At 39.7% G+C, this 21,640-nt stretch overlaps 1 protein-coding gene across 3 annotated transcripts in view; it reads left to right on the top strand.

Moving 5' to 3' along the window:
* The window catches only part of FER (FER tyrosine kinase), a 363,406-nt gene that overhangs the window by 143,509 nt on the left and 198,257 nt on the right, over nucleotides 1-21,640 (top strand). For all 3 annotated transcript variants that reach the window (XM_019484266.2, XM_059724955.1, XM_059724956.1), the window contains 2 exons: nucleotides 1,350-1,553; nucleotides 7,736-7,858. In XM_019484266.2, the coding sequence (XP_019339811.1) occupies nucleotides 1,350-1,553; nucleotides 7,736-7,858 (327 nt within the window). The remainder of the gene's footprint in view (nucleotides 1-1,349; nucleotides 1,554-7,735; nucleotides 7,859-21,640) is intronic.

The raw sequence follows: 21,640 nt of genomic DNA, 5'->3' as shown, positions 1-21,640 counted from the left end.
TTCCTTTACAGAGGTGCTCTGCAGAGTAGAAACAAGATAATAAGGGAAAGATTTTGTTGCCTTGACAGTATTGCAAAGCTGTTCTGTGAATATGTAGTGAGATTTCAGGATAGAGATAGGCATTCAGTTCCAGAGCTGCAATTTCTAGGAATTTCTGGAACTCTCCTGGTCTCATGGCAGGGTCATCACCTTTCCTGCCTGTTTCTGCAGATCAACAGGACCAGGAAAGAACAGTCCCTTGGTCCTCACTCAGCCATCCCCCTGCTTAGTCTTGCAGATCAGCTGATCAGTGGGAGCAGAGAAGGGGCAGTTCCCAAGCCACTTCTTGCCTGGTCCCCAGATTTGGGATCAGGAAGTGAGCAGCAGTGTCAGGTGCCCCAACAGGTTGCTGCTAGGGGAGCTAACAGGGAGCCAACCACTCTTCCTCACTACCCGCCCCTTCACCTTGGATGTGGAGAGGAAGAGCCAGGCACTTTGGGATCCTGGGTGTAAGTGTTGGGACATTACATGTGGTATTAGAAAACTTTCTGGAACAGAAAAGTTGTTCTTAGAAGGAGCTAGCAGTTTGCAGTCTAAGCACTAGCTTTCTTCTGCCACAAACTACTTGAATGCAAGTATACTTATTACCTGGAAAAAATGCAGTGGCTATTTATGGGCTCAGTCTGCTAGACTATCATTAAGTTTAATATCAAACATTAAACTTCTTTAACCTGTTAAAAAAGCCCATTCTTTTTATTAGTAATTTGAAAAGCTTACTTTGTGTTACAGGGATGTATTTGGTAGCCATGTTGGTCTGAGACAAAAAGAAATGCAAACCTCTAGAACTCTAGGTTCAGAGATGATACCTTTTATTAGACCAACAAAAAAAATCACACACACCCTTCCTCAGGCTCAGGGAAAATTAAAGATGGTAAAAAGTTCCTGTAGATAGAAAATGAAGTTTATTTATTAATATATATTTTTGTTGTGATTTCTTGGTCTAATAAAAGGTATAATCTCTGAATTTAGAGTTTTGCATTTCTACTGCAAGTTAGCCATTTTGAATTAAATTAACTTGTGGAATTTATCTTTAATCTTGGTGGTATTTAACTGGTTCTGAAAATGAAATAGTAGTAATGAGGAAGACAATATGATCATCAGAGAGAATGGTATAATTTTCTTTAAATACACTAATAAATCCTTTACTGAACAAATTTGTATATCACCTGGACTGTAATTAATAGCAGTGCCAAATTTAGAAAAAGCAATGTGAAATTATTTATCAGTATCTGTAATGTTTTCATGAAAAAAGATAAATAATGGAAAATGGCTTACATTATGATAACTTGTTTCTTTAATATTTTTTCAAGTTCTTCGATGTAATATCAACCAGCGAGAAGCCGTTGGCAGAGCAAGACTGGTATCATGGTGCAATTCCAAGAATAGAAGCCCAGGAGTTATTAAAACAGCAAGGAGACTTCTTAGTGCGAGAAAGCCATGGAAAACCTGGTGAATATGTCCTTTCTGTGTTTTCAGATGGACAACGGAGACACTTTATCATACAATATGCTGATGTACGTCTGATGCAGTATTAATTTTTTTAATATCAAACAGGCAATTATTTCAGATAAGTAATTCACAATAAGAATAGTTTTATCATGGATAACTGTGTGGGAGGATTTAGTCTACAGTACATTTTCAGTTTTCTTATCTTCATATGAAGTAATTGGGAAGATTGGCAATTTTTGTTGTCCCGTATAGAGTTGGGTGTTCAAATTAAAAAAAAAGAAAAGTTGGTCAGATATTTCTAAGAAAAAGCTGTTTATGGTTGACGTTCTTTGAATTGTTTTCCCTAGTAGAAGACAAAACAATTTGCAATTTATTGCATTTATCACAGTTGTTGCTAATAATTTTAATGTTTAATGCATGTACCTTTCTCTTATATTTCACCCTCTTATAGTAGAGGTTTGACAGCATTCTTGAGATTTCGTACTGTTGGCCGTTTCTAGTGCTTCCTTCCCACCCAAAATGGGAAAGCTTACACAGCAAGAGTTTGTGCTGTCTTCTCTATGCTGTTGTGAATTGAGATCCAGAAATCCACCTGAATCCTGTTCTCTTTTTATGTTAGTTTTAGAGGTATGAACATACACCCGGTAGGAAGTCTGGCACTTGACCTTGAATTCTTATAATTCCCTGAGTGCAGAGATCCTTATGTCATGGTGCACTTCAGAGTGCCCCACAGAGCAGTATACACAGGATGGTATGAGGGCTACTGAGATGCCTAACCCTGACACACTCTGTGATTTTACCCAGGGTCTGTTATGGTAAAGCACCACATCAGTGACAAAAGTAGCCATGTGCATATATGCTGTACCAACACAGCAATGTCAGGAGTGGCATGCTGCCAAGAAGTTTTCCTAGGATAACTTTCTGGTGTAGAACTGTCTTTAATTTCTCATTCTCTCCCCACCAACCTATTCTTGACCACAGAATAACACCCAAATGACAGAAGCAAGTTTTAGTATATTACAGAATAGAGGAAGGAATTACTGATGGTGACATAAATGAGAAAAACATTGTTTCTTTTGATTTGTGATCAAAATCTTGGCATTGCCACTTTTACAATATCGCTTTTCCCTGGACACTTGTATTGGTCCCTGGCAAGTTTTCTCAAATGCTTAAGACTAATGGGAAGAGATGTATTTGTGTATTAGTGTGTGTTATACTTTTATGTCAATTCTTATACTTTTTTGTGAAAAACAGACCTACAAATGAGCATAACAGTGTTTTTGTGCTGCTCTTGTAATTTGCCTATAACATAATAGATCAAAGAATAAGTGCAAGACATTTTCAGCACGGTACCAATTCAATATACTACATGCCTCTTGCAGTTTTGTGTGTGCAGTCCCCAGAGATCTAAGCTATTACCTACTCCTTTATTTGTGGATTGGTTTATTCTTACAGTTTAACTCCAATTTCACCTTCCATTCTCAGCTAGAATAGTCATTTTTGTGTAGTGTCTTCCCTGCATTGAAAAGGGATAACGTGCATCTTTTTTAGGGACAGTTGTCAGTTTTGATCTATATGCTCCCTCAACTGGGAGTGCACATGAATAAAAGTGCATTCTACATTGTAACCAATTCCACTATAGCCCTGCATCAGTAGCAAGCCTGGTCTCCACTATTCTGAATTTGTCTCTGAATCTAAGACTCAAGAGTAGCAGTATAACATGCAAAAGTATAGTATATGGCTGTTCCCAGTGATCCAGTTAATACTGCTTTAACTGTTCTTTCTAACTTTCTAATATGACCAACATTTTAAAACAGTTTGCCAGAAAATCCATATCAGAATTACAAATTATTTATTTTTAACTTACACATTTCCTAAAAGTTCAGGTTATTTTTAATAAATTGATTTTTTTTCTAAGGCCTCTAAGGAAATATTCCAAAAATATATGTATATATTTAAAATGTATAGAATAAAGAGAAAATCACTAGAAAATCTCACTAGAAAATCAATGTAGTCTTCTCAGTTGAGTGAATGTGTACCATGTTTGAAATCAGTTTATTTGTGTGGCATCACCTCTTTTGAAAAGGAACCCCTTTCTTTCATGGTATTATCTTATGGCTCAAATTTTAGCTTGGGTGTCTGAAAGTTATCACTCTTATTCCACTAAAGAAACTAACAAAAGTTATAACAGCTGTGTCTAGGAACAGAAATTACACATAAACAGTAGCCAGTATAATTCATCAGAAACTGGTTCAAACCTATAACACAACTGAAGTTTAGTGTACACAAGCTGCTTTCAAAATGGCTGAAACCAGTTTAGGATAAACCTGGATGGATGTAGTATCAAGACTTAACTGATTTAAATCAGTTTATTGAATTTCTGTCCTAGATTCCCTCCAGGCTCAAGTTAACTTGGTCTCCCAGGATCCCAGGATGCTTTGCATCTCTCCTGCAAACTTTCCCACTCCTCCCTCTGCAGGGTGGGTAGGCTAGCCTTGGCCCAAGCTGCCTGCTTCAACTGAGCAGGGAGGTGTTCTCTATCGTCCTCCTCTGGCTTCTGGCCCGGGCCACTGCAGGCATGTGGCTGCATTTTTTTGGAATCAAAAGTGAATGTCTGTTCACTTGCTTATCGGTTCAGTCAGTGCAGTGTAGATTCAACCTGCAAAGATTGAATCGATTCAGCCTGGAGCTTTTTTACTGTTTGTACTTAGCCTTTGGGGTAGCAACCTTTTTCATTGTGCTTTTACAGGGATATCAGTCCATGAAAAAGCTCCTAGAAGCTACTAATATAAAAATAATAAATAATGAAGTTTCCTGATTCTGGAAGGTGCTGGGAGTACTACTTTATTAATTATTTATAAGAAATGAATTAAACCTATATGTGACACCCTGTTGTAACAGATTTTATAGGATATTTTTGCTTGTTCATAGGATAAGCAAAAAGGAAATCAAAGCTTTTTTTCTGTTAAATCTTAATAAATAATTCCTTCTTTACTGTTAAGTAAGTTTAATTGAGTGTGTATAAGAATTACCATGCTTAATAATCTGAGTTCATTGCTTTCATTCAATGCTACTTTATTTTCAAATTCTTATTTATGATACTATATGCCTAGTGGCCTTAATCATGGACCAGGAACCCACTGTGCAGACCACTATTCAAAAACATAGTCCCTGCCGCAATGAGTTACACATGGTTAGAGACTGATGGGAGGCAAAGGTGCAAGAAACAGTGAGACAGTATTAGTCAACATATTTGGTAGTTATTAGTAGCCTAATTTTGGTTTTATGGGCATTAGAACAAAGGAAGGCCTTGAAAGAAAATAATAAGGTAGCTCAATTGATATTAATTTTGAGCTCTTCCTAAGTATGACAGGCAGCATGGGGGAAAGCACAAAGATGCTCGCGTGAAATTGGTTGTTACTGGTATTAGCCAATTGGAAGCAATACTGGGCTTCTCATTAGTGACTCAGAGTTGTTAACTGTGTGTGAGGGGCAGTTGGGGAGGGAGATGACCATGAAAAGGTCCTTAAAAGTGAAGACAAGCAGCTTATAGTTGATGCAATAGAGAAAGGGAAGCCAGTGGAGGTAAACAAAGAGAAGGGCAGCATAGTCAAGAAGTCATGACTGGTAATGATTATCCTAAGCCTCACTAATACTGTTTATACTTCTGTTATTCCATTAAAGCTCTAATATAACACACTTCACAAAGTGTTAGATTTAACAATAAAATAGGTGAAATGGGTTCTTATTACAGGGGCTTAGTAACTTGTTCTCTCTCTGTCATTGAAACCCCTGACATAATTGATCACTTTCAGGATCTGAATTGAGCAGCACGATTTTTTCCCCTGAAAGAATTTTTCTGAATCTCTTATCACTACCACCATATGTCACTTGCATTTTTTTTCTCAGCACCTGTACACACAACTTTTCATGACAGTCTGTGATAGCAAGTATGGATCCTAAAACACTTTATGATTCAGTGTGATGACACGAAAGCTGCTCTAGCAATAGCAGTATTTTTCTTAACATGTATTTTGGCAAACATTGATCCTACCAGATCATGGCGTATGTGTAAAAGGTCACCCAGACCTTCGATACATATGCCTAGACAGGAGTCTTTGGAGGAGTGGAGGCTGTCCAGACCTTCCACCTCCTTAGGCCTCTGAGACAGAATTCAAAGGCCAGACTGGGCACGTCCACACATACAGGCACGTATGCTCGCAGCAGCTCAAATACGAGCGGTACAAATTTGTGCCAGAGGTTTTTGCCTCAGCACATGTGCCTGGATGTGCACTCTGGTGTGGGGCAAGTTGTACCACTTGGGGCAAAATGCCCCTTCCCAACTTCTCCCTTATTTGCAGCCAGGAGGAGCTAGAGCTTGCGGCCAGCACAGGTGGTAGCCCCAGCAGTATAAAGAGCTGCCCTGGCAAGCAGCTTGGGGGGCTTCTGAGGCCCAGCCAGTTGGTATGTGGGGACACTATTGTACCAGCTGGACTGCTGAAGCTGCCCTAACCTGGAGTGGCCCCTGCACTCTCTACCCACTGCAGCACTCTGGCAGTGGGAGCTGCTGCCTGGCTGTGACCTGCTGCTACCTGCAACAGCACCGTCCCATTGGACCTGCGGCTCCATGGCTGCATGCCTGCCAGACCAGGATGGGGTGCCCCTGCTCTGCTGTCTGGGTAGCTGTCACCCAGAAGATGTGCTCCTTGAGGTTGCCTGCTTTGAACTGTCAGAGCATATTCTCTTGGCCGCAGATGGCAAGAGGTCAGCTACCTTGTCTGCCCTCCAGCTGGGTCACTAGTGCTGGCTCTGGATAGTCTCCTCTACCCAAGTCTTGTCAGTTGTCTTGCAAGCAGAGATCCTGGTGTTCCCTGCTTAAAAATTGCAAATTCTCCGATAAGAAACCCAAATTCTCTCATTAAAATACCCCAAAGAGTGTTCTTCTGCTATTAAAATGAAACATTACTAAATAGAGAGGGATCAGTTGGGAAATGTTTTATTGATATATTTACAAGTTTAAAGCAATTTGGAAGCATACCAGTGCCTCTCATCATAATAAACCAAATTTTAAATATCTGTACACTTTGGCATTTGCTTTTGGGGTTTTTTGTCATAGAAAAATCAGAGCTGCCCCTATCCCCTTTGCTCACAGACTACCCCCACCCCCCTCGTCAGCAGCAGCAGCCATTGGACTCTCAGGGCCCGCTGCTGCCAGAGCCCCCTGCAGTGTGGCGTGGCTCCAGTTGCCTCAGACCCGGCACCACCTGTGCTGCTCGTCATGGGTCCAGCCCAGCTCGGCCCGGGGTTGTATGCCTTCAGGCAGCCCTGGGCCGCTTGGCCTGTCACCCGGGGCCTGGTGCAACTCGCAGGGACTGCGTGTCATGCCGGGCCAGGTCCTGCCTCCACAGGCCCTGTCCTTCGTGGGTCTGGCTGCTGGTGGCCACAGTGCCAACAGGAAGCCCATGAAGGGATAGGGGATGGATGCAGTGGGTTGGAGGAGTCAGTGCACTGCGTGGCCCTGTCCGGCCGTGCTGCAGCAGAGCAGAGTGGAGCAGGCCACAGACCTCCCTCCTCAGGCTAGTGGGCTGGATACAGCTTGTGGGCCATATTTTGCTCGCTCCTGCCCTAGATGCTCTTGGGGACTATGTTGATTTCACTTTTATTAAAGACTCTATATAGATTTTATTCTCTGGGTGTCAACGACTTATGTAGAGATTGTATTACATAGTGAACTATGATTTCATCTAATCAGTTTTGATCTTTCTTTCCAAGTGAGAAAAGTTTTATTTACCCATTTTAGGAATCTGCAGAGGACTTTTTTCCCCAGTTCAAGTCTATTTTATGTAGTTTTATGATAAAATGTTATCTGAAAATAAATACTGTCCATTTTTTTAAATAAGTAGTATATTTGTTGCATATCCTTTTTATCATATTCAAAGTGTCATATACTCAGATTCATGTCTTATCCCATCAGAGTTTAGCTTTCTTTAAAGAGTTAATGTCTATGATTATTTAATTATGCCAATTTTATAAGATGTTTTTATAGATTATTATGCTTCAGATTAGGGTTCCATTGACGTCAGTAGACACTTTACTACTGATTTGAGTGAGACCAGGATTTTTTCCTGTGAGATTAAACTGTTTTTTCTCTAGTTATTAAAGGGTGATGATTGCTAATTCTTTGTTTTATGTTTTTTTCTGTGAAACTTTCTCTTTTCTCAGACTGAATTTTTTTTTCCCCTTACAGAATCAGTATAGATTTGAAGGAACTGGATTTCCCACTATTCCTCAACTTATAGACCATCATTACACAACAAAACAAGTCATTACAAAGAAATCAGGGGTAGTTCTCCTCAATCCTGTTGTTAAGGTACGTGTGTGTCAAGTGTTTTATTCAGTGGAATGTTTTCTGTGTTTCATCTCATGATATAAACTATATGGCTCTTGAAATTAAAAGTGAAAATAATAAGCAGTTTGTGGAATGTGTTTCGGTGCAATAATTTAATCAGAACTAGTCAGTCGCTGATTTCTTCAGACAGTTCAGTTCTATTAACATTATTACATTATAACATTATTTTTGCTCTCAAAGTCCTTCATATGTTGTTTTTTTGTTGTTTGTTCTGCAATTTCCTTTTCTGGTTTTTAATTCCTTTTTGAGTTCTGAAAATTCTCTTCAAAAATCCCTTCTTACTTTTAAAGGTTTACATGAGCACATAGAAGTGAAACTGGGAGCTTGAAACTGATATTGAACAAAAGTATACAAGAAACCTTATACAATGCTTTATCTAAATTTTCAGAAGCATCATGATTTGGAAGAGCTTAATGTTTCTCAATTTTCTTCCAGTAGTTAAGTCTTCAGACATTGGTACCTTTTTTGACAGTATCTCATGTGTCAACCAGCCCTGCATAATTCAGAACTAAATCTTTCTTTTTCCATGTGTATTTAGTCAGAAAAGCCTTCAGATATTTCTAAAGTAACTTTGAAGTCATTTTACAAAATGTAAGCAAGCAGAACAGTAGTCACCCTTCTTTACTATAATCCTAGATCTTTTTCCATACTAATATGTAGAATAGGGATGTATTGTCTTGGTGTAGTGAAAAAAGAGAGGGAGGGATTCAGTTTTGTGGCTGAGATGCCCTATCATAGCTTGCTGTCTTAATACAGATTGCTATATATATCCTGTCTGGAACACTTGACTTTTTTATTTTTTGTTATGAAGGCGTGATGCCTTTAAGCAATTATAAATTAATATGACAGACCTAGGTCATATCATAAATAAAAGATAGCCATCTACACAAACTTTTACATTTTGAATGACATAAAAGAAAAGGCACAGTTCAAGACAGAAGCTTATATTACTGTAAGTTGTCCTCTCCTTTAACTGTGTGGTTAAAATTATACTAGAACTCAGTTGTACATTTGAATTAAACTGTGTTTGTTCTGCTTAGTCTGTAAATAATTTTAACATTTATTGAACTTGATATCTAGATGGACAACCCTTCCACCTCTAGTTGACATACTTCTTTGCCCTGCTTTATATAGTTCTTGAAATTTAGGAATAAAAGTTTTGGAAGATGCTGATGTAAGTAGAAAGCGAACACTACCAAATGTTCTAGGTTATTCTTTGTAACATTTACAAAATTGAGGCATCTTATATGTTGTACATAAAGTACTGGTATCCAAATAGAACATGACAGAGTTTAGGATTTTTCTATTTTTTTTAGACGTGTAAATAAATAAATGTGTTCTGAGATAAACAGTCTGGTTTAAGGGAACATTTTCAAGGTTGAAGAGTCCTAAATTTAAATTATTCAACTGTTTGGGAAGTCCCTGTTTTCCGTATGTATTTGTTTTAAATGTCTAATGCTGTACCAAGTTTTTATCTTTCTCTGACTTTCTACAATATTCTTTATTTCAGTGTCTAAGAGGATTTGAATTTTTAAAAGGCTAAGCCAGCAGTTCGAATCATCTTTAATAATCTACATTAAAAAACCCATTGTAGTATTTGTAGCAGAAGGCCTGGTGCTCCTGCTACTGTAAGAGCAGGGAGGCTGCATGTGAAACAGGTGGCAGGAGACAGGAACCACACAACCTAGAAGAAGGTTGGGCTTAGAGTATATAAACTCACGACCTAGACAAAGGCTAGGCAGGCAGTCTGGCCCTGGAGACTGCTGGGACAACATCATCTGGGCAGAATGGCTGCAGCTCCTAAATAATACCAAGGAGATTACAGCCTGTGGTAACATCTGGAGGTTTGGGAGGGACTAAGAGGAGGTGGAGGACCTGTAGGGCAGGGAGCAGGGCTAGAGCATGGGTGAAGGGTGGGGAAAAGACCACGGTGAGTCTGGGTGTTTTGAATTGGAACAGAGATAGGACCAGAGCAGGTCTGGTGCCTGAGCGGGACCACAAAGTTCTTATGCCCAGGAGAAAATAGGTACCCGGGAATAATGTGAAGATGCGAGTCAGGGTGGGCTCAGGGACAGAACCAGAACAAACTCAGACCTGGGAGTAGGACAGGAATGGATGAGAGCTTGCTCAGGAATCCCTGGGGCAGCCTCCCTTTTCTTAAAGGTAGAAGTACATCAAGGCATGGCAGGAGAACAGAATGGGAGGATCAAGGTAAAGCAAAGGCTAAGTAGCTACTAGGGGCATGTCCAGACAAGTGCACACGTGTGCTTTGTGGCACCTCAGAGTCTTTGGAGGTGCTGTAAAACGCATGCAGCACATGTCATACGATTCTCCGCGCTTCATATTTACAGTGCAGAGCCAAAACTAGATACCGTAGGGGAAGCTCCAAAAACAAATAGGGGCAGTGCATGTGGTTTCAGTATGTACCACCTGAAACCAGAGCTTGACTGGTGAGAGCCACACCTTGGCTACTGGCCAGGCTCTGCACACCCAGATCACTGCCTCTTCCAAAAACTTAATTTCCCCAGGGCCCCAGGTAAGCGTGCAGGTGCACTCCCCAGGAACAAGTAGCTGTGTCACAACTGTGTGTCACTACTATTTGTTCCTGGAGACACAGACTTGTATGCTTATCTAAACATGCCCCAGAGGTGTCATGGCCACCCCTGGGACAGGCTTTTGTTACAGTGTATGAGTGCATACTGAAAGCTAATTTAAGGTATTCTTTGATGTGATAAAGGGCTGTGTAGTCCACACTAACTCAGTGTTTCCTTTTCTTGGGGCTAGCTGTGTGCATAAGGGACTTCTTTCAGTACCTGAAATCTAGGATTGTTTTTTAACCAATTTAGTATTAGTTTTTAGTAGTGCTAGCATTATTGGTGTTTGGTGAGATTAATCCATTGCTGGTAGTTTTGCCTAGTTTCCACACTTGTACCCAGTTGCATCCCCAAATCAGTTCCTACTAATTTTTGAGTTGTCACATCTGATCTGGATCTCAAAAGATTAGTGTGGGGAGAAACAATTTAAACAGTATATCTTATGCCCTTCAGCCTTCCTGGAGGTGAATGCACATATATATTGTTTAATGTAGCTTGGCAGTAGCCATTCTTCAAATCATTATTCAGCATGTTGAACATGTTATACCTGAGGCCCAAATAAACATTTACACTTTGGAACACAGGACTGGAAGAGACCTTTTGGATCATGAAATCTAGTCCCATGCTGGCTCCGAGAAACATATTTCATAATCCCCCTCAGAAACTGATCACGCTTCATTGTAATACTGCATAAACTGTTTGCCTCCACTACTTTATATTCATCTGTGTATGCTGTTCCAGGACCTTACTGCTTTGATGCTTAGCAGCTTTCTTCTAATTTCCATCATAAATGTATTCATGATCAGCTTAAAACCCATTTGTTCTTATTTCAAAGATTATCCTGAGCTTAAATAGTTTTTTCCATGCCTACTTTTTTTTTTTTTTATCTGCCATGTATTTGAAGAGCAGTTGTGTCCCTTATCACCCATTTTTTGTGAAGGCAAACAAACTATGCTTTTTTAGTTTTCTCTTAAAAATGGAACTATGCTATCCTATTCTGCTGTCATCCTAATAGCTATTTTCTTAACCTGTTCCAGCAGGAAGTCATCTCTCTTGAATAGGGGTCACCAGAATTGTCAATAGTATCTAGATAAGGTCCTACCAATAATACCTTGAGCAAAGGTATTAATAATCCCTTACCTTACCTGATATATCCAGGGAGATCACATTTGCCTCACTCATATTGATGGTTTTACTCAACAGGGTGAAGTTACACATACACTTAATTTGTACTAAGGGTGCTTGAAAGGCAAGTGTCCATATGTTGAAGCTTATTAACCCATGCTAGGTGCCTTCTGAGCAGCTCAAAGTTATGTCATTTCAGGCGAGGGTTAATTTTGGTCAGCATGACCTAGCTTGTTAGCCTAAATTTCAGTTTGATCCACAGAGATAAAATTAACAATTCATAGCTCTCCAGATTCCCAGGTTGCACTGCTCCTAGAGCCCTCTTCCACCCCACCCCTCCTCCTGCCAATCCAGATTAGGAATAGAGTCCAGCTGTCCTGGCTCCTAGCCATGACCCTGCTCACCAGCTCTCCAGTGGGAAGTAAAAGCATTGCAAGCAAGAAATGGTATTAACCCTTAATGTGTGACTGCTCACAGTACGTTCTGACTTTAACATCATTTAACATTCCACAGATTTAGTATGGTCTAAGTGTAATATGTAACTTCCCCAGCTATGATAGATTAACAAACAGAGGTCTTTATCCTGGTATTTGTTTGACAATGGTTAATTGTCATGACTATGCATTACTTGGTTGTAGCAGTATTCCTAGTACTTTGATTAATCCTAATGCATAGGATTCTTTAAGGCTCTCTTTACTTTGAAGACAATTCAAGTTCTCTGCACATTTCCTTCAGTTTAGTTCTTTGCTAATTCTTGCCAGTTTCTCACTAAATCTTGAATTGTTCATCTTCCTTCACTTTTGAATAACATCCGGATAGTTTGTCTGAGATAGGTGGGGATGAGGCATAGGGCAATGTCAATCATTGTGCTGCTACTGTTGGGGAAGATACACTGTCTTCTGCTGTGACATCAGCATGTTACTATAACACATGGTTTCAAGATAGCAGAATCCAGTGACTGCCACAGTTCAGGAAAAGACATTCTATCTCTTGGTAGTTGGGGATCAAAGAGGTAACAGTAATCTTACTAAACCCTGTTTTGCCCTGATAGAAAGATGCGTCTGACCTAAGCATATGTACCTGTTGTCACCAGGAAGGCAGAAACAGGAAACTTCATCATGGATATCATTGCTTCTTTGTACATCTATTACGTCCAACTTTTTTGATGGTTTAATGAGGCTACTGAGAAGACTAAGGTCAGCCAGCACTAGTCTACTCTGCAGTACTCAACAATAACAAACTAACTGGCGGTATCTTTGGTTTTGTACCAGTGACAGGCACTACCTATATAAAGTCCTTCCTCTCTACCTTCTCTACAGCACTGACCATATTCCTCAAGTGTTAGAAACTAGCAATTACCTATCTTAGATGTTGGAGACTGACTGAAATCCTGTTCCGCCTGTAAGATATTTAAGTGGCACACGCATGGCTTTTAGGTGTCAGTCACAAAATAATTAAGGTATCTAAGTTCCTTATGTACCTTCATTTTGGCCTGGAAAGATCGCTTTTGACTAAACTTGGGCTCTCAGCAAACTCAGAAATGATCCAGAGCAACCCCCTACATGTTTAACGCCACATGAGTTCTGCTGTAAGCCAGTTCTATCTGGGAAGCACATTCACTCTGCATGAGCCCCTGATTCACTTGTAAAATCCTACTGAACTCATTGAAGTTGGGATCCTGTGTGGAGCTTGATAATGTAGGAAGAGAAGGATCTATGCATCTTTTGTCCAACAGCCTAGCGATTAGAGAACTCACCCAGGAAATGAGAAGTCTGGGTTCTTCCTCTCTATCAGAGAGAGGTTGAACACAGATTCTGCTTCCCAGGAAAATACCTTAATCATCAGCCTATGGGCTAGGCAAGACTTAAAGCATTTTCCTCCTTCCTCATGAAATTGGGGTTCTTGATAGAAAGGAATGTCAAAGTTGTGGGGCAGAAGGAGAGTGTACAGTGGCGATGCGTAGAAGGTACATGGAGGGTACATGTGCACCCCCTGAGAGTGCTGGTGCACCCCCTGCAAGCGTCAGCCAATTGCTGCAGCTGCTCCCCATTGCAGGGTCCCCCTGGTCAATGGGATTGGCTGCAGGGGGACCTCCTCTGATCGACGGGACTGGTCACAGGGGAGGCATGTGCCCCCCCAACTAAGGCCGCACCAGTCACCCATGAGAGCTTACAAAATGGAGTCTCAGGAGCCCAGTGCGAGACAGAAAACCTAGGTTATGGTCTCTGCTCCAAATGCAGTTGATACATTTTAAATATATTAAATATTTTTTTTTAACATGCTCTCCTCCTCACCCCATTACTCATGACATCCTGTTTAAGTCAGATGGAAAGGAATCAAAAAGTGCTGCCTGCTTCATGCTGCCAGGAAACTGCCCTGTTGTTTAGGGTGCTTTCCTGGAAGCTGGAACTGCAGGGACCTAGAACCTAGGTCTCCCATTTTTTGGGCAACTGCTCTAACCAGTAGGCCATTGGTCCAAAGGTTCCTCATTCTTTGTTTTACTTTATGCTGTAGTCAGTTTTGCTGTCAGTTTGCTTCCCTCTGCGCCAGCTAAAACCTGATGTGGTAGAAATGCATAAGTATGTCTATTGAAAGAATGGGAGAAAACTATGTGGCTTCACAAGGCAGAATATATTTGGCGTCTGTGAAGGTAGCATGATGGGGGAGAGGGAAGACTGTGTGCCTTCTTTTGTGAAATAGGATCATACTTCCAAGATAAGATGTATATTTTTTGAGCTACCTGCCCCAAAGTTTTAAACATCTTAAATGTAGCTTAGGATCTGGGCCCATATATACCGAAAGCTAGAAAATTCATTAGGAATTACACAAGCTAAGTTTCTGAAGAAATTAAAAACAAAAACATTCAGGTTGTTTTAGTCCTTCTGTCCATGAATAAACTAGGAAAAAATATTTTCTGAAGTCCAGTCAGTGCTAGCTTTGGATCATGCTAGGCCAAAGCTTTCATTGTGGAGAAAAGATTTGTGGACATTTGGTAAACCATACTTGTTCAAAAGTGTGTTCATGACTCCCTGGCAGAAGGTAGGGGAGGGTGCAACCATGTAGAATCTAACTGGTTCAGAGATGCATGAGCTTTCACATGTGATAGCCTGTGTGCTCAAATGTTATGAATAGACTTAGAGAAAAAAGGGTTTAAAATAGAGAGGAATTTAAGTACAAAGGAAAAATTCAGGTAAAGGGACATTAAGCTTGGATTATAAGACTTAGTAGGGCAAATCCAGCCTACAGGCTATATATTTGACACCCCTGTGTAGTCAGTAAATCTTTGGGCAGTAGAGTCTTGCCTTCATCCCAGAGCAGGCCCACTGACCTGCATGTGTTTACAGGGGTGAGGAGCAGTGCAGTTTGAGCTGTCTGGAAGACTGACCAGGTACCAGGCATTGAGTGCTCTGTGTCCACACATAACATTGAACCCATTTAAGGGGGACTGGCTTGAAATAGTAGTTGATTTTTCCTGGTGTGTGTTTGAAATGTTCCAGGAAGTTTAAACCAGTCTAAAGTGGCCTGTACATGATGGGCATTTATACACGTATGTTTGTCTGTTTGGATGTTTCATAGATTTCATAGACATTAGGGCTGGAAGGGACCTCAGGAGATCATCAAGTCCAGCCCCCTGCCCCCGGGGCAGGAAGTCAGCTGAGGTCAAAGGATCGAAGCAAGATAAACGTCCAAATGTCTCTTAAATGAGTCCAGAGTAGGTGCCTGCACCACCTCTGGCGGCAGTCAGTTCCAGGCCTTGCGGGCTTGAACAGTAAAGAAGTCCTTCCTTATGTCTAGCCTGAAACAGTCTTGGAGGAGTTTGTGACTATTAGACTTTGTCTTGCCTTGGGGTGCTTGGGTGAACAGGCATTCCCCCAGATCCTGATGTACATATACTTATGGGCAGCCACCAGGTCCCCCTGAGCCTGGGTTTTTCCAGGCTGAAGAGTCCCATAGCTCTCACCCTCTCATCATAAGATCTATTTTCCTGCCCTCTGATCATGCGTGTGGCTCTCCTGTGGACTCTCTCAAGCTTGTCCATATCCTTTTTAAATTGTGGAGCCCAGTATTGGATGCAGTGCTCCAGCTACAGCCTCACCAAGGCCAAGTACAGTGAGAGGATGACATCCTGGGATTTGCTTGAAAAGCATCTGTGGAGGCAAGCCAGAGTTTTGCTTGCTTTCCCAGCTGCAACATCACATTGGTGGCTCATATTCATCTTGTTCTCAATTATGACCCCCAAGTCCCTTTTGGCTGTGGTGCTAGGAAGTGTAGCACTGCCGAGCCTGTAAGCATGCTGCAGGTTTTTCTTTCTAAGGTGGAGTACCTTGCATTTTTCGGTGTTGAGCGCCATCAGGTTTTCATTCACCCATTTTCTGAGCCTGTCAAGGTCAGCCTGGATCACCATCCCCTCCTCAGGTGTGGACGCTTTACCCCAAAGTTTGGTGTCATTGGCAAACTTGGCCAGTCTGCTTCTGATACCTATGTCTACATCATCAATGATGATGTAAAAGAGTATAGGCCCAAGGATGGAACCTTGGGGGACCCCACTGGTCATGGCGAACCATGATGATTGACTTACATCAACTACCATTCTCTGGGTCCGACCTCGGAGCCAGTTCCCCAGCCAGCAGACTGTGATGTAGTCCAGGCCACAGTTGGTCAGTTTTTCTATGAGGTACTCGTGAGATACCAGATCGAAGGCTTTTTTAAAATCAAGATATATGACGTCAATCTCTTCTCCCTTATCCAGGTGATATGTCACTTGGTCATAGAAGGAGATGAGATTGGTCAGGCAAGACCCTACCTGCAACAAACCCATGCTGGCTGTCCCTCAGGATGTTACCATCAGCCAGTTTGTCGAGAATGGTCTCTTTGAGAATTTTTTCCAAGATCTTCTCTGGGATAGAGGTCAGGCTGATGGGCCTGTAGTTCCCCAGATGTACTTTCCTCCTTTTCTTAAAGATAGGCACCACATTGGCCTTCTTCCAATCTTTGGGTACTTCGCCTGAGCGCCATGAGTTCTCTAAGATCCATGCCAGTACCAGTGAGGTATGATGCTTGCCAGCTCCTTGAATACCCTAGGGTATAAACTGTCTAGGCTGGCTGACTTGACGGTGTCCAGCCTCTCAAGGTGTTCCTACACATGCCACCCTTCATCATTGTTGATCAATTCTCCTTTGTCCTGGCCATCCTGTGCTGTATTGATCAGGGCCGTCCCTTGGGGCTGCTGAAAAACCGACGCAAAATACCCATTAAGCAGGTTGGCTTTTTCTTGGGTGTTGGTTGTCAGTTGTCCCATATGGTTTAGCAGGAGTCCAACGTTACCTTTGCTTTTCCTCTGGCTCCCCACATAACTAAAAAAGGATGTTTTATTGTCCTTGATACATGTAGCCAGTTGGAGTTCAGTCGCAGCCTTGGCTTTCCTGGTTCGTTCTCTACAGGTCTGGACCAGTGCAGAATACTCCTCCTTTGAGGTGGATGTGCCAGAGATCCGGCATGTTGGAGCAGACTCGATTCATCTTGTGGTTTAAAGAGTATTTAGAATGTTCCAAGTGTCACATCTGTTCACACTCTCAGGATTATCTTACAGCTGTCCCCTGGAAAAAATGTTAGGACAATTTGTCTCTGGTATTTCATAGGTACTTAAGGTGTATCAATGGGCTGGTAGCTCTGTGGGATCCCGGGACATGCAAAGGCTTTCTCCCAGAAGAAATGGGACATTTATTTATGTCCTAAAGAACCAATATCTCTTACTTCAGACTAATGTGGCTAGCTAACTGTCACAGAATTCTTAGGTATCATTTTAATGTTTTTTTTGGTGTCCTCAAAGTGTATGACACTTGGATAAAGCCAGTAAAATTATCAGTGGATTATATCCTAAATAGAGAGAAGAACATGTAAGCTCTTCTGAATAGTTCTAAACCATCTTTAATTCTCTCCTATTTTCATTGTCTAGTAATTTGTAGAAAACAAAAGGCAGAATACCAGTCAGGATTTCATTTGATCCTCCCTAATCCCTAATGAGAGGGATAAGATCAGAAGGCCTTTTTCCAGGATTTAACAGTTCATAGTTGGAAGAACATTTTAGGAAAATAAGGGTTACGTAAAAAATTGTGGCTCTACAAGCCATCAGATGGGTTCTAAATTTGATTTCTCCTTTAAAATGGTTAATTATCAGTAATATTTATTCAAACAATTTAATTAACTTTTTAAAAATCATTGCAGACTTATTGGCTTGTGTTAGCTTTTTTGTTTCTTGAGTCTAATAAAAGTGTAGTTGCAAGATCAAAACCTGTTATGTTAAAAAAAAAAAATTATAAAGGAAAATAAAGTTGCTGCAAAGCAGCTTTTGTGTACTCTGCCTTCCTGTTGAATAATTTTGGAGTTGTGACCTGGCTTCCATGCCATTATATAGTAGTGCAGAAGTTCAAGCATTCTTATTTTTGGAAACACTTTGAATACTCTGACTCATAAGGTTGGAGAATATACTCTTCATTATGCACCCTCTGAAAACTACTTTTGATCATTTAATTTGACATTTTCACAGGATTCCTCTCCCATCTTCCCCTGAGAGCAGCAAAGCAGTCTTTGACATTCATGTAATCTTTAATCTTTTTATGCAAATGATGGCCCTGTAATAACCCATTGAGAAAGTAAAAGTTGAATACAAGGTAAAAACATCACAAAATAAAATTTTATAATATATTTTATTTTATTTTATATATATAAAACATGCAATCATTTTTCCTCCTTTACCATATTAGCTAAATTAGTGTTCACCTTCTGTTAGATTGTCCTTGAAGGGAACAATTTTAATTGTGCCACAAAAGGCCTGTCCCACTTCCCATTTATGTAGTCTAAATCTGCATGCTAGGAATTTTAATGACATAGAAATAATAGAATTTAAATTAGGAAGACCAAGGGCATTAAAAAGATATCTGCAAATGATTTTTTAAAAATGGAAAACCTTCTCATTTATATTTATTTATAATCTTTGAGAAAACTGCACTTTGTTCTTCAATTTATTATTGATGCAGCAACTGAAGTATGTAAAAGGCTTCAGAATATCTTCAGAAAATATGTACCTAAGGGGTTTATAATGAAAATATTTTTTAACCATACTTAATGTGTTTTAGGTTTTTAAAATCTTTGACTTCATATTGATTTTTTTTTTTTTAATTTGCTAGGATAAATTTTGTGGACAAATAATAGATCTGCATGACATTCTGGATATGTTTTAAATTTGACATACAGAAAATAAAATCACTAAGGAAATTAAAATAGAATATACTATTTGTTTTCTTGGTAGAAGGGTAATTTAGCCATGCTAGTCTGAAGTCAGATGCAAGGTACAGCAGAGTTTTACTTTAAAAACTAACTGAATCAGAGATGGATAAACTTTCATGAGCAACAGTGCTCTTAGATAGAGATGTGTTTGAACTGCATATCAGGATCCCAATTTTCACGCACCCAGACAGTATTCAGGTTCTAGTTTTTCTTGATCAGGAGATATAACAGTGATTAATTGTAGCAGTGTCTTTAGGTAGTAAGATAAATTTCCCTAAATGATGATGGGTCAGAGAGTTTTTTTAATTTATTGTGTTTTAATAGAGTAAAGGGAAAGAACAGCTGTGTTTTGGCCATATACAACAACAATACCATGCACTATTAAGTTGCATGAAATTCAGACACCTTTAGCTTCTGTCTTATTTAAAAAAAAATATGGAGATTTCTCTTCTGAGTCCTTGGAAATGCAGCAGTAGTAATAAGGACAGTTTAAAATGTTAATAATGAACAACAAAGTATTACATCGATTACTTTGTGGCCAGGGATTTTTATACATATTAGCATGATATTATATCTGTGCACATTTTCGACCTCACGCTGCCCCAATCCTGCCTTGTGCTCCCATGATCCTTTACCAGTTTAGTCATCCGCGTCTGAATCTGGCCATAGGCTGACACAATCTGCCACATAGGGCCATATTATCTGGCTCACAGTGCCTCCCTCAAGTCCTGAAATTTGACAGCAGGGAAGCACCAATTAAAACTTTCACTGCTGCACTGCCACCAAATTTCCAGACCCTTGGAGAGCCTGCTGGCCAGATCTGGCCTGCAGCCCAGGACTTGAGTGTCCCTACATTGGACTTTGTTATCCCATCTTTACCGTTATAGATTTCTATCACTTTTATAATGAAAGTTAAGGTATCATTCTTAGAGGGTTTCAAAATCAACTTTCAAGCATTATGGAATATTATGAACAAGTAGAACTAGGTATTTTTCATTGTAGAAAACAAATTTTATATTGTTCTTGAGGGACCTGTCAATGAAGAATGTTTGCTTTAGAAATATTAGAAAGGCACCTATGAATTATATATAGTGAATGTTCAGAAACTGGGTCATAAACACAGGAGGGATGCCACATTGATGTATGTTAAAAATGAATAAAGTATCTTCAACCTGAAAATAGAAAATAACGTTACATATGTTCTAATTGATCTTCTTCTTTTAAAAATAATGTTGAATGTAGGAGAGATGAGGTAAGTTTCTGAAGAGATATGAAATTCAGACTTTTTTAGTTAGAAGGAAAATCATTAAGTGATAAACTGTTAACTAAACTATTCAATAAAACTATTAAATAAAAGTGAAAAACTGCTAAATCAAAGATAAAAAAAAAAAAAAATATACCAGTATGGAGAAAATCATGAATGAAAAACTTAAAGCAAAATAACTTTTTTGCAATGAAAAAAATAGCCTTCAGCAAAGAGCAGTTAAATCTGCCACATGATTTTAAGTACAATATGTCCTGTATATACATAAAGATGAAAGGGCTGAACCTGGTGAAGTATAGAATTGGAGCTTCCACTCTGAATGTCTATCAGTCCAGCCCTTCAGATGACAACAGTGGCATAGCTATTCTAATAAATGTTCTGCATGTGGGGCTCTGAGTAATTTTAGTGCAGACTGTATATGTATGATTATCCAGAGCTGGAATATACAGAATATACAAGTGGGTTTTTACAAGTAAAACTTCTTGTTTTTCTGTTGTTGCTCTAATTCTTTACAGACTCCATCTCTCCCTAGCGTTAGCATCCTCATTATCTGTAATCATTTGAAAAATCAGATCCTGCATTGCAAGTTTCCTGTCCTCAGTGATATTCCTCGAAACCAGCTCACTATGTCCTTTATTCTTGTTCTTGCTATACTAACCCATGCAATTTATGGGATACAAATGATGTAACTTGGAATATTTCATGTTTATTTTTAGTCATTGCTTATTATCCTTAACTGTGGACCCCAGTGCCCAAGTAGAGTCTCAGTGATCCACAAATGCAGAAATAAAATAGAAATAAGAGGCGGTGTTCCCAGATTATTTTGTAGCATTGCAGCTATAAATCATGACTGATTATGAAGTATTCTGCAGCGCTCCTCTAGTGAATAGGTTTGGCCAGTATTTTCTTATAATTAGGGAGTGGAATGATATAACAGAGAGCCTGAGAGAAGAAACATATGTTGGCCATCAGTTACAACTCAAGAAGCAAAGTTGAACCTACCATATGTTTTATAGTAATGACAAATAAATCTTTTAGAACTCTGTCAAAACATTTCATGGTAGAAAGATTTAGAGGGAATAAAAATAGCTAAAATTTAAAATATTTCATACTTAACCATGATTGCCTGATTAGTTATCTAGGATTTATGTAGGACATACATATTCATCATTATTATTTTTATATTGACCTTTATTTTGGATTGTTATATAATTGAACATGTTGTCATGATGCACAGTTAGGCATAGTGAATTGGAAGCATTTTTTTGACGCAGACCACTGTATAGATTTTTTTTTTTTTCCAAGTATGGAAGGGAAGAAGCCATTTGTTATTTAAAAAATAAATAAAATAGGAGGAGTATTGGTAGGAGGGTAGAAAAGGTTTTACATCCTAAACATCAAAACATGTATACACTCTTTCTATAAGTCAGTTGATGACATAAAACATGTTAAGCAAGTTCAAAATTCTTTTCT

Source organism: Alligator mississippiensis, chromosome 3 (assembly GCF_030867095.1).
Source record: "Alligator mississippiensis isolate rAllMis1 chromosome 3, rAllMis1, whole genome shotgun sequence".
In the NCBI taxonomy this organism is placed as follows: domain Eukaryota; kingdom Metazoa; phylum Chordata; order Crocodylia; family Alligatoridae; genus Alligator; species Alligator mississippiensis.
The sequence above is the reverse complement of the archived record's forward strand: the minus strand, read 5'-3'. Positions and strand labels throughout refer to the sequence as shown.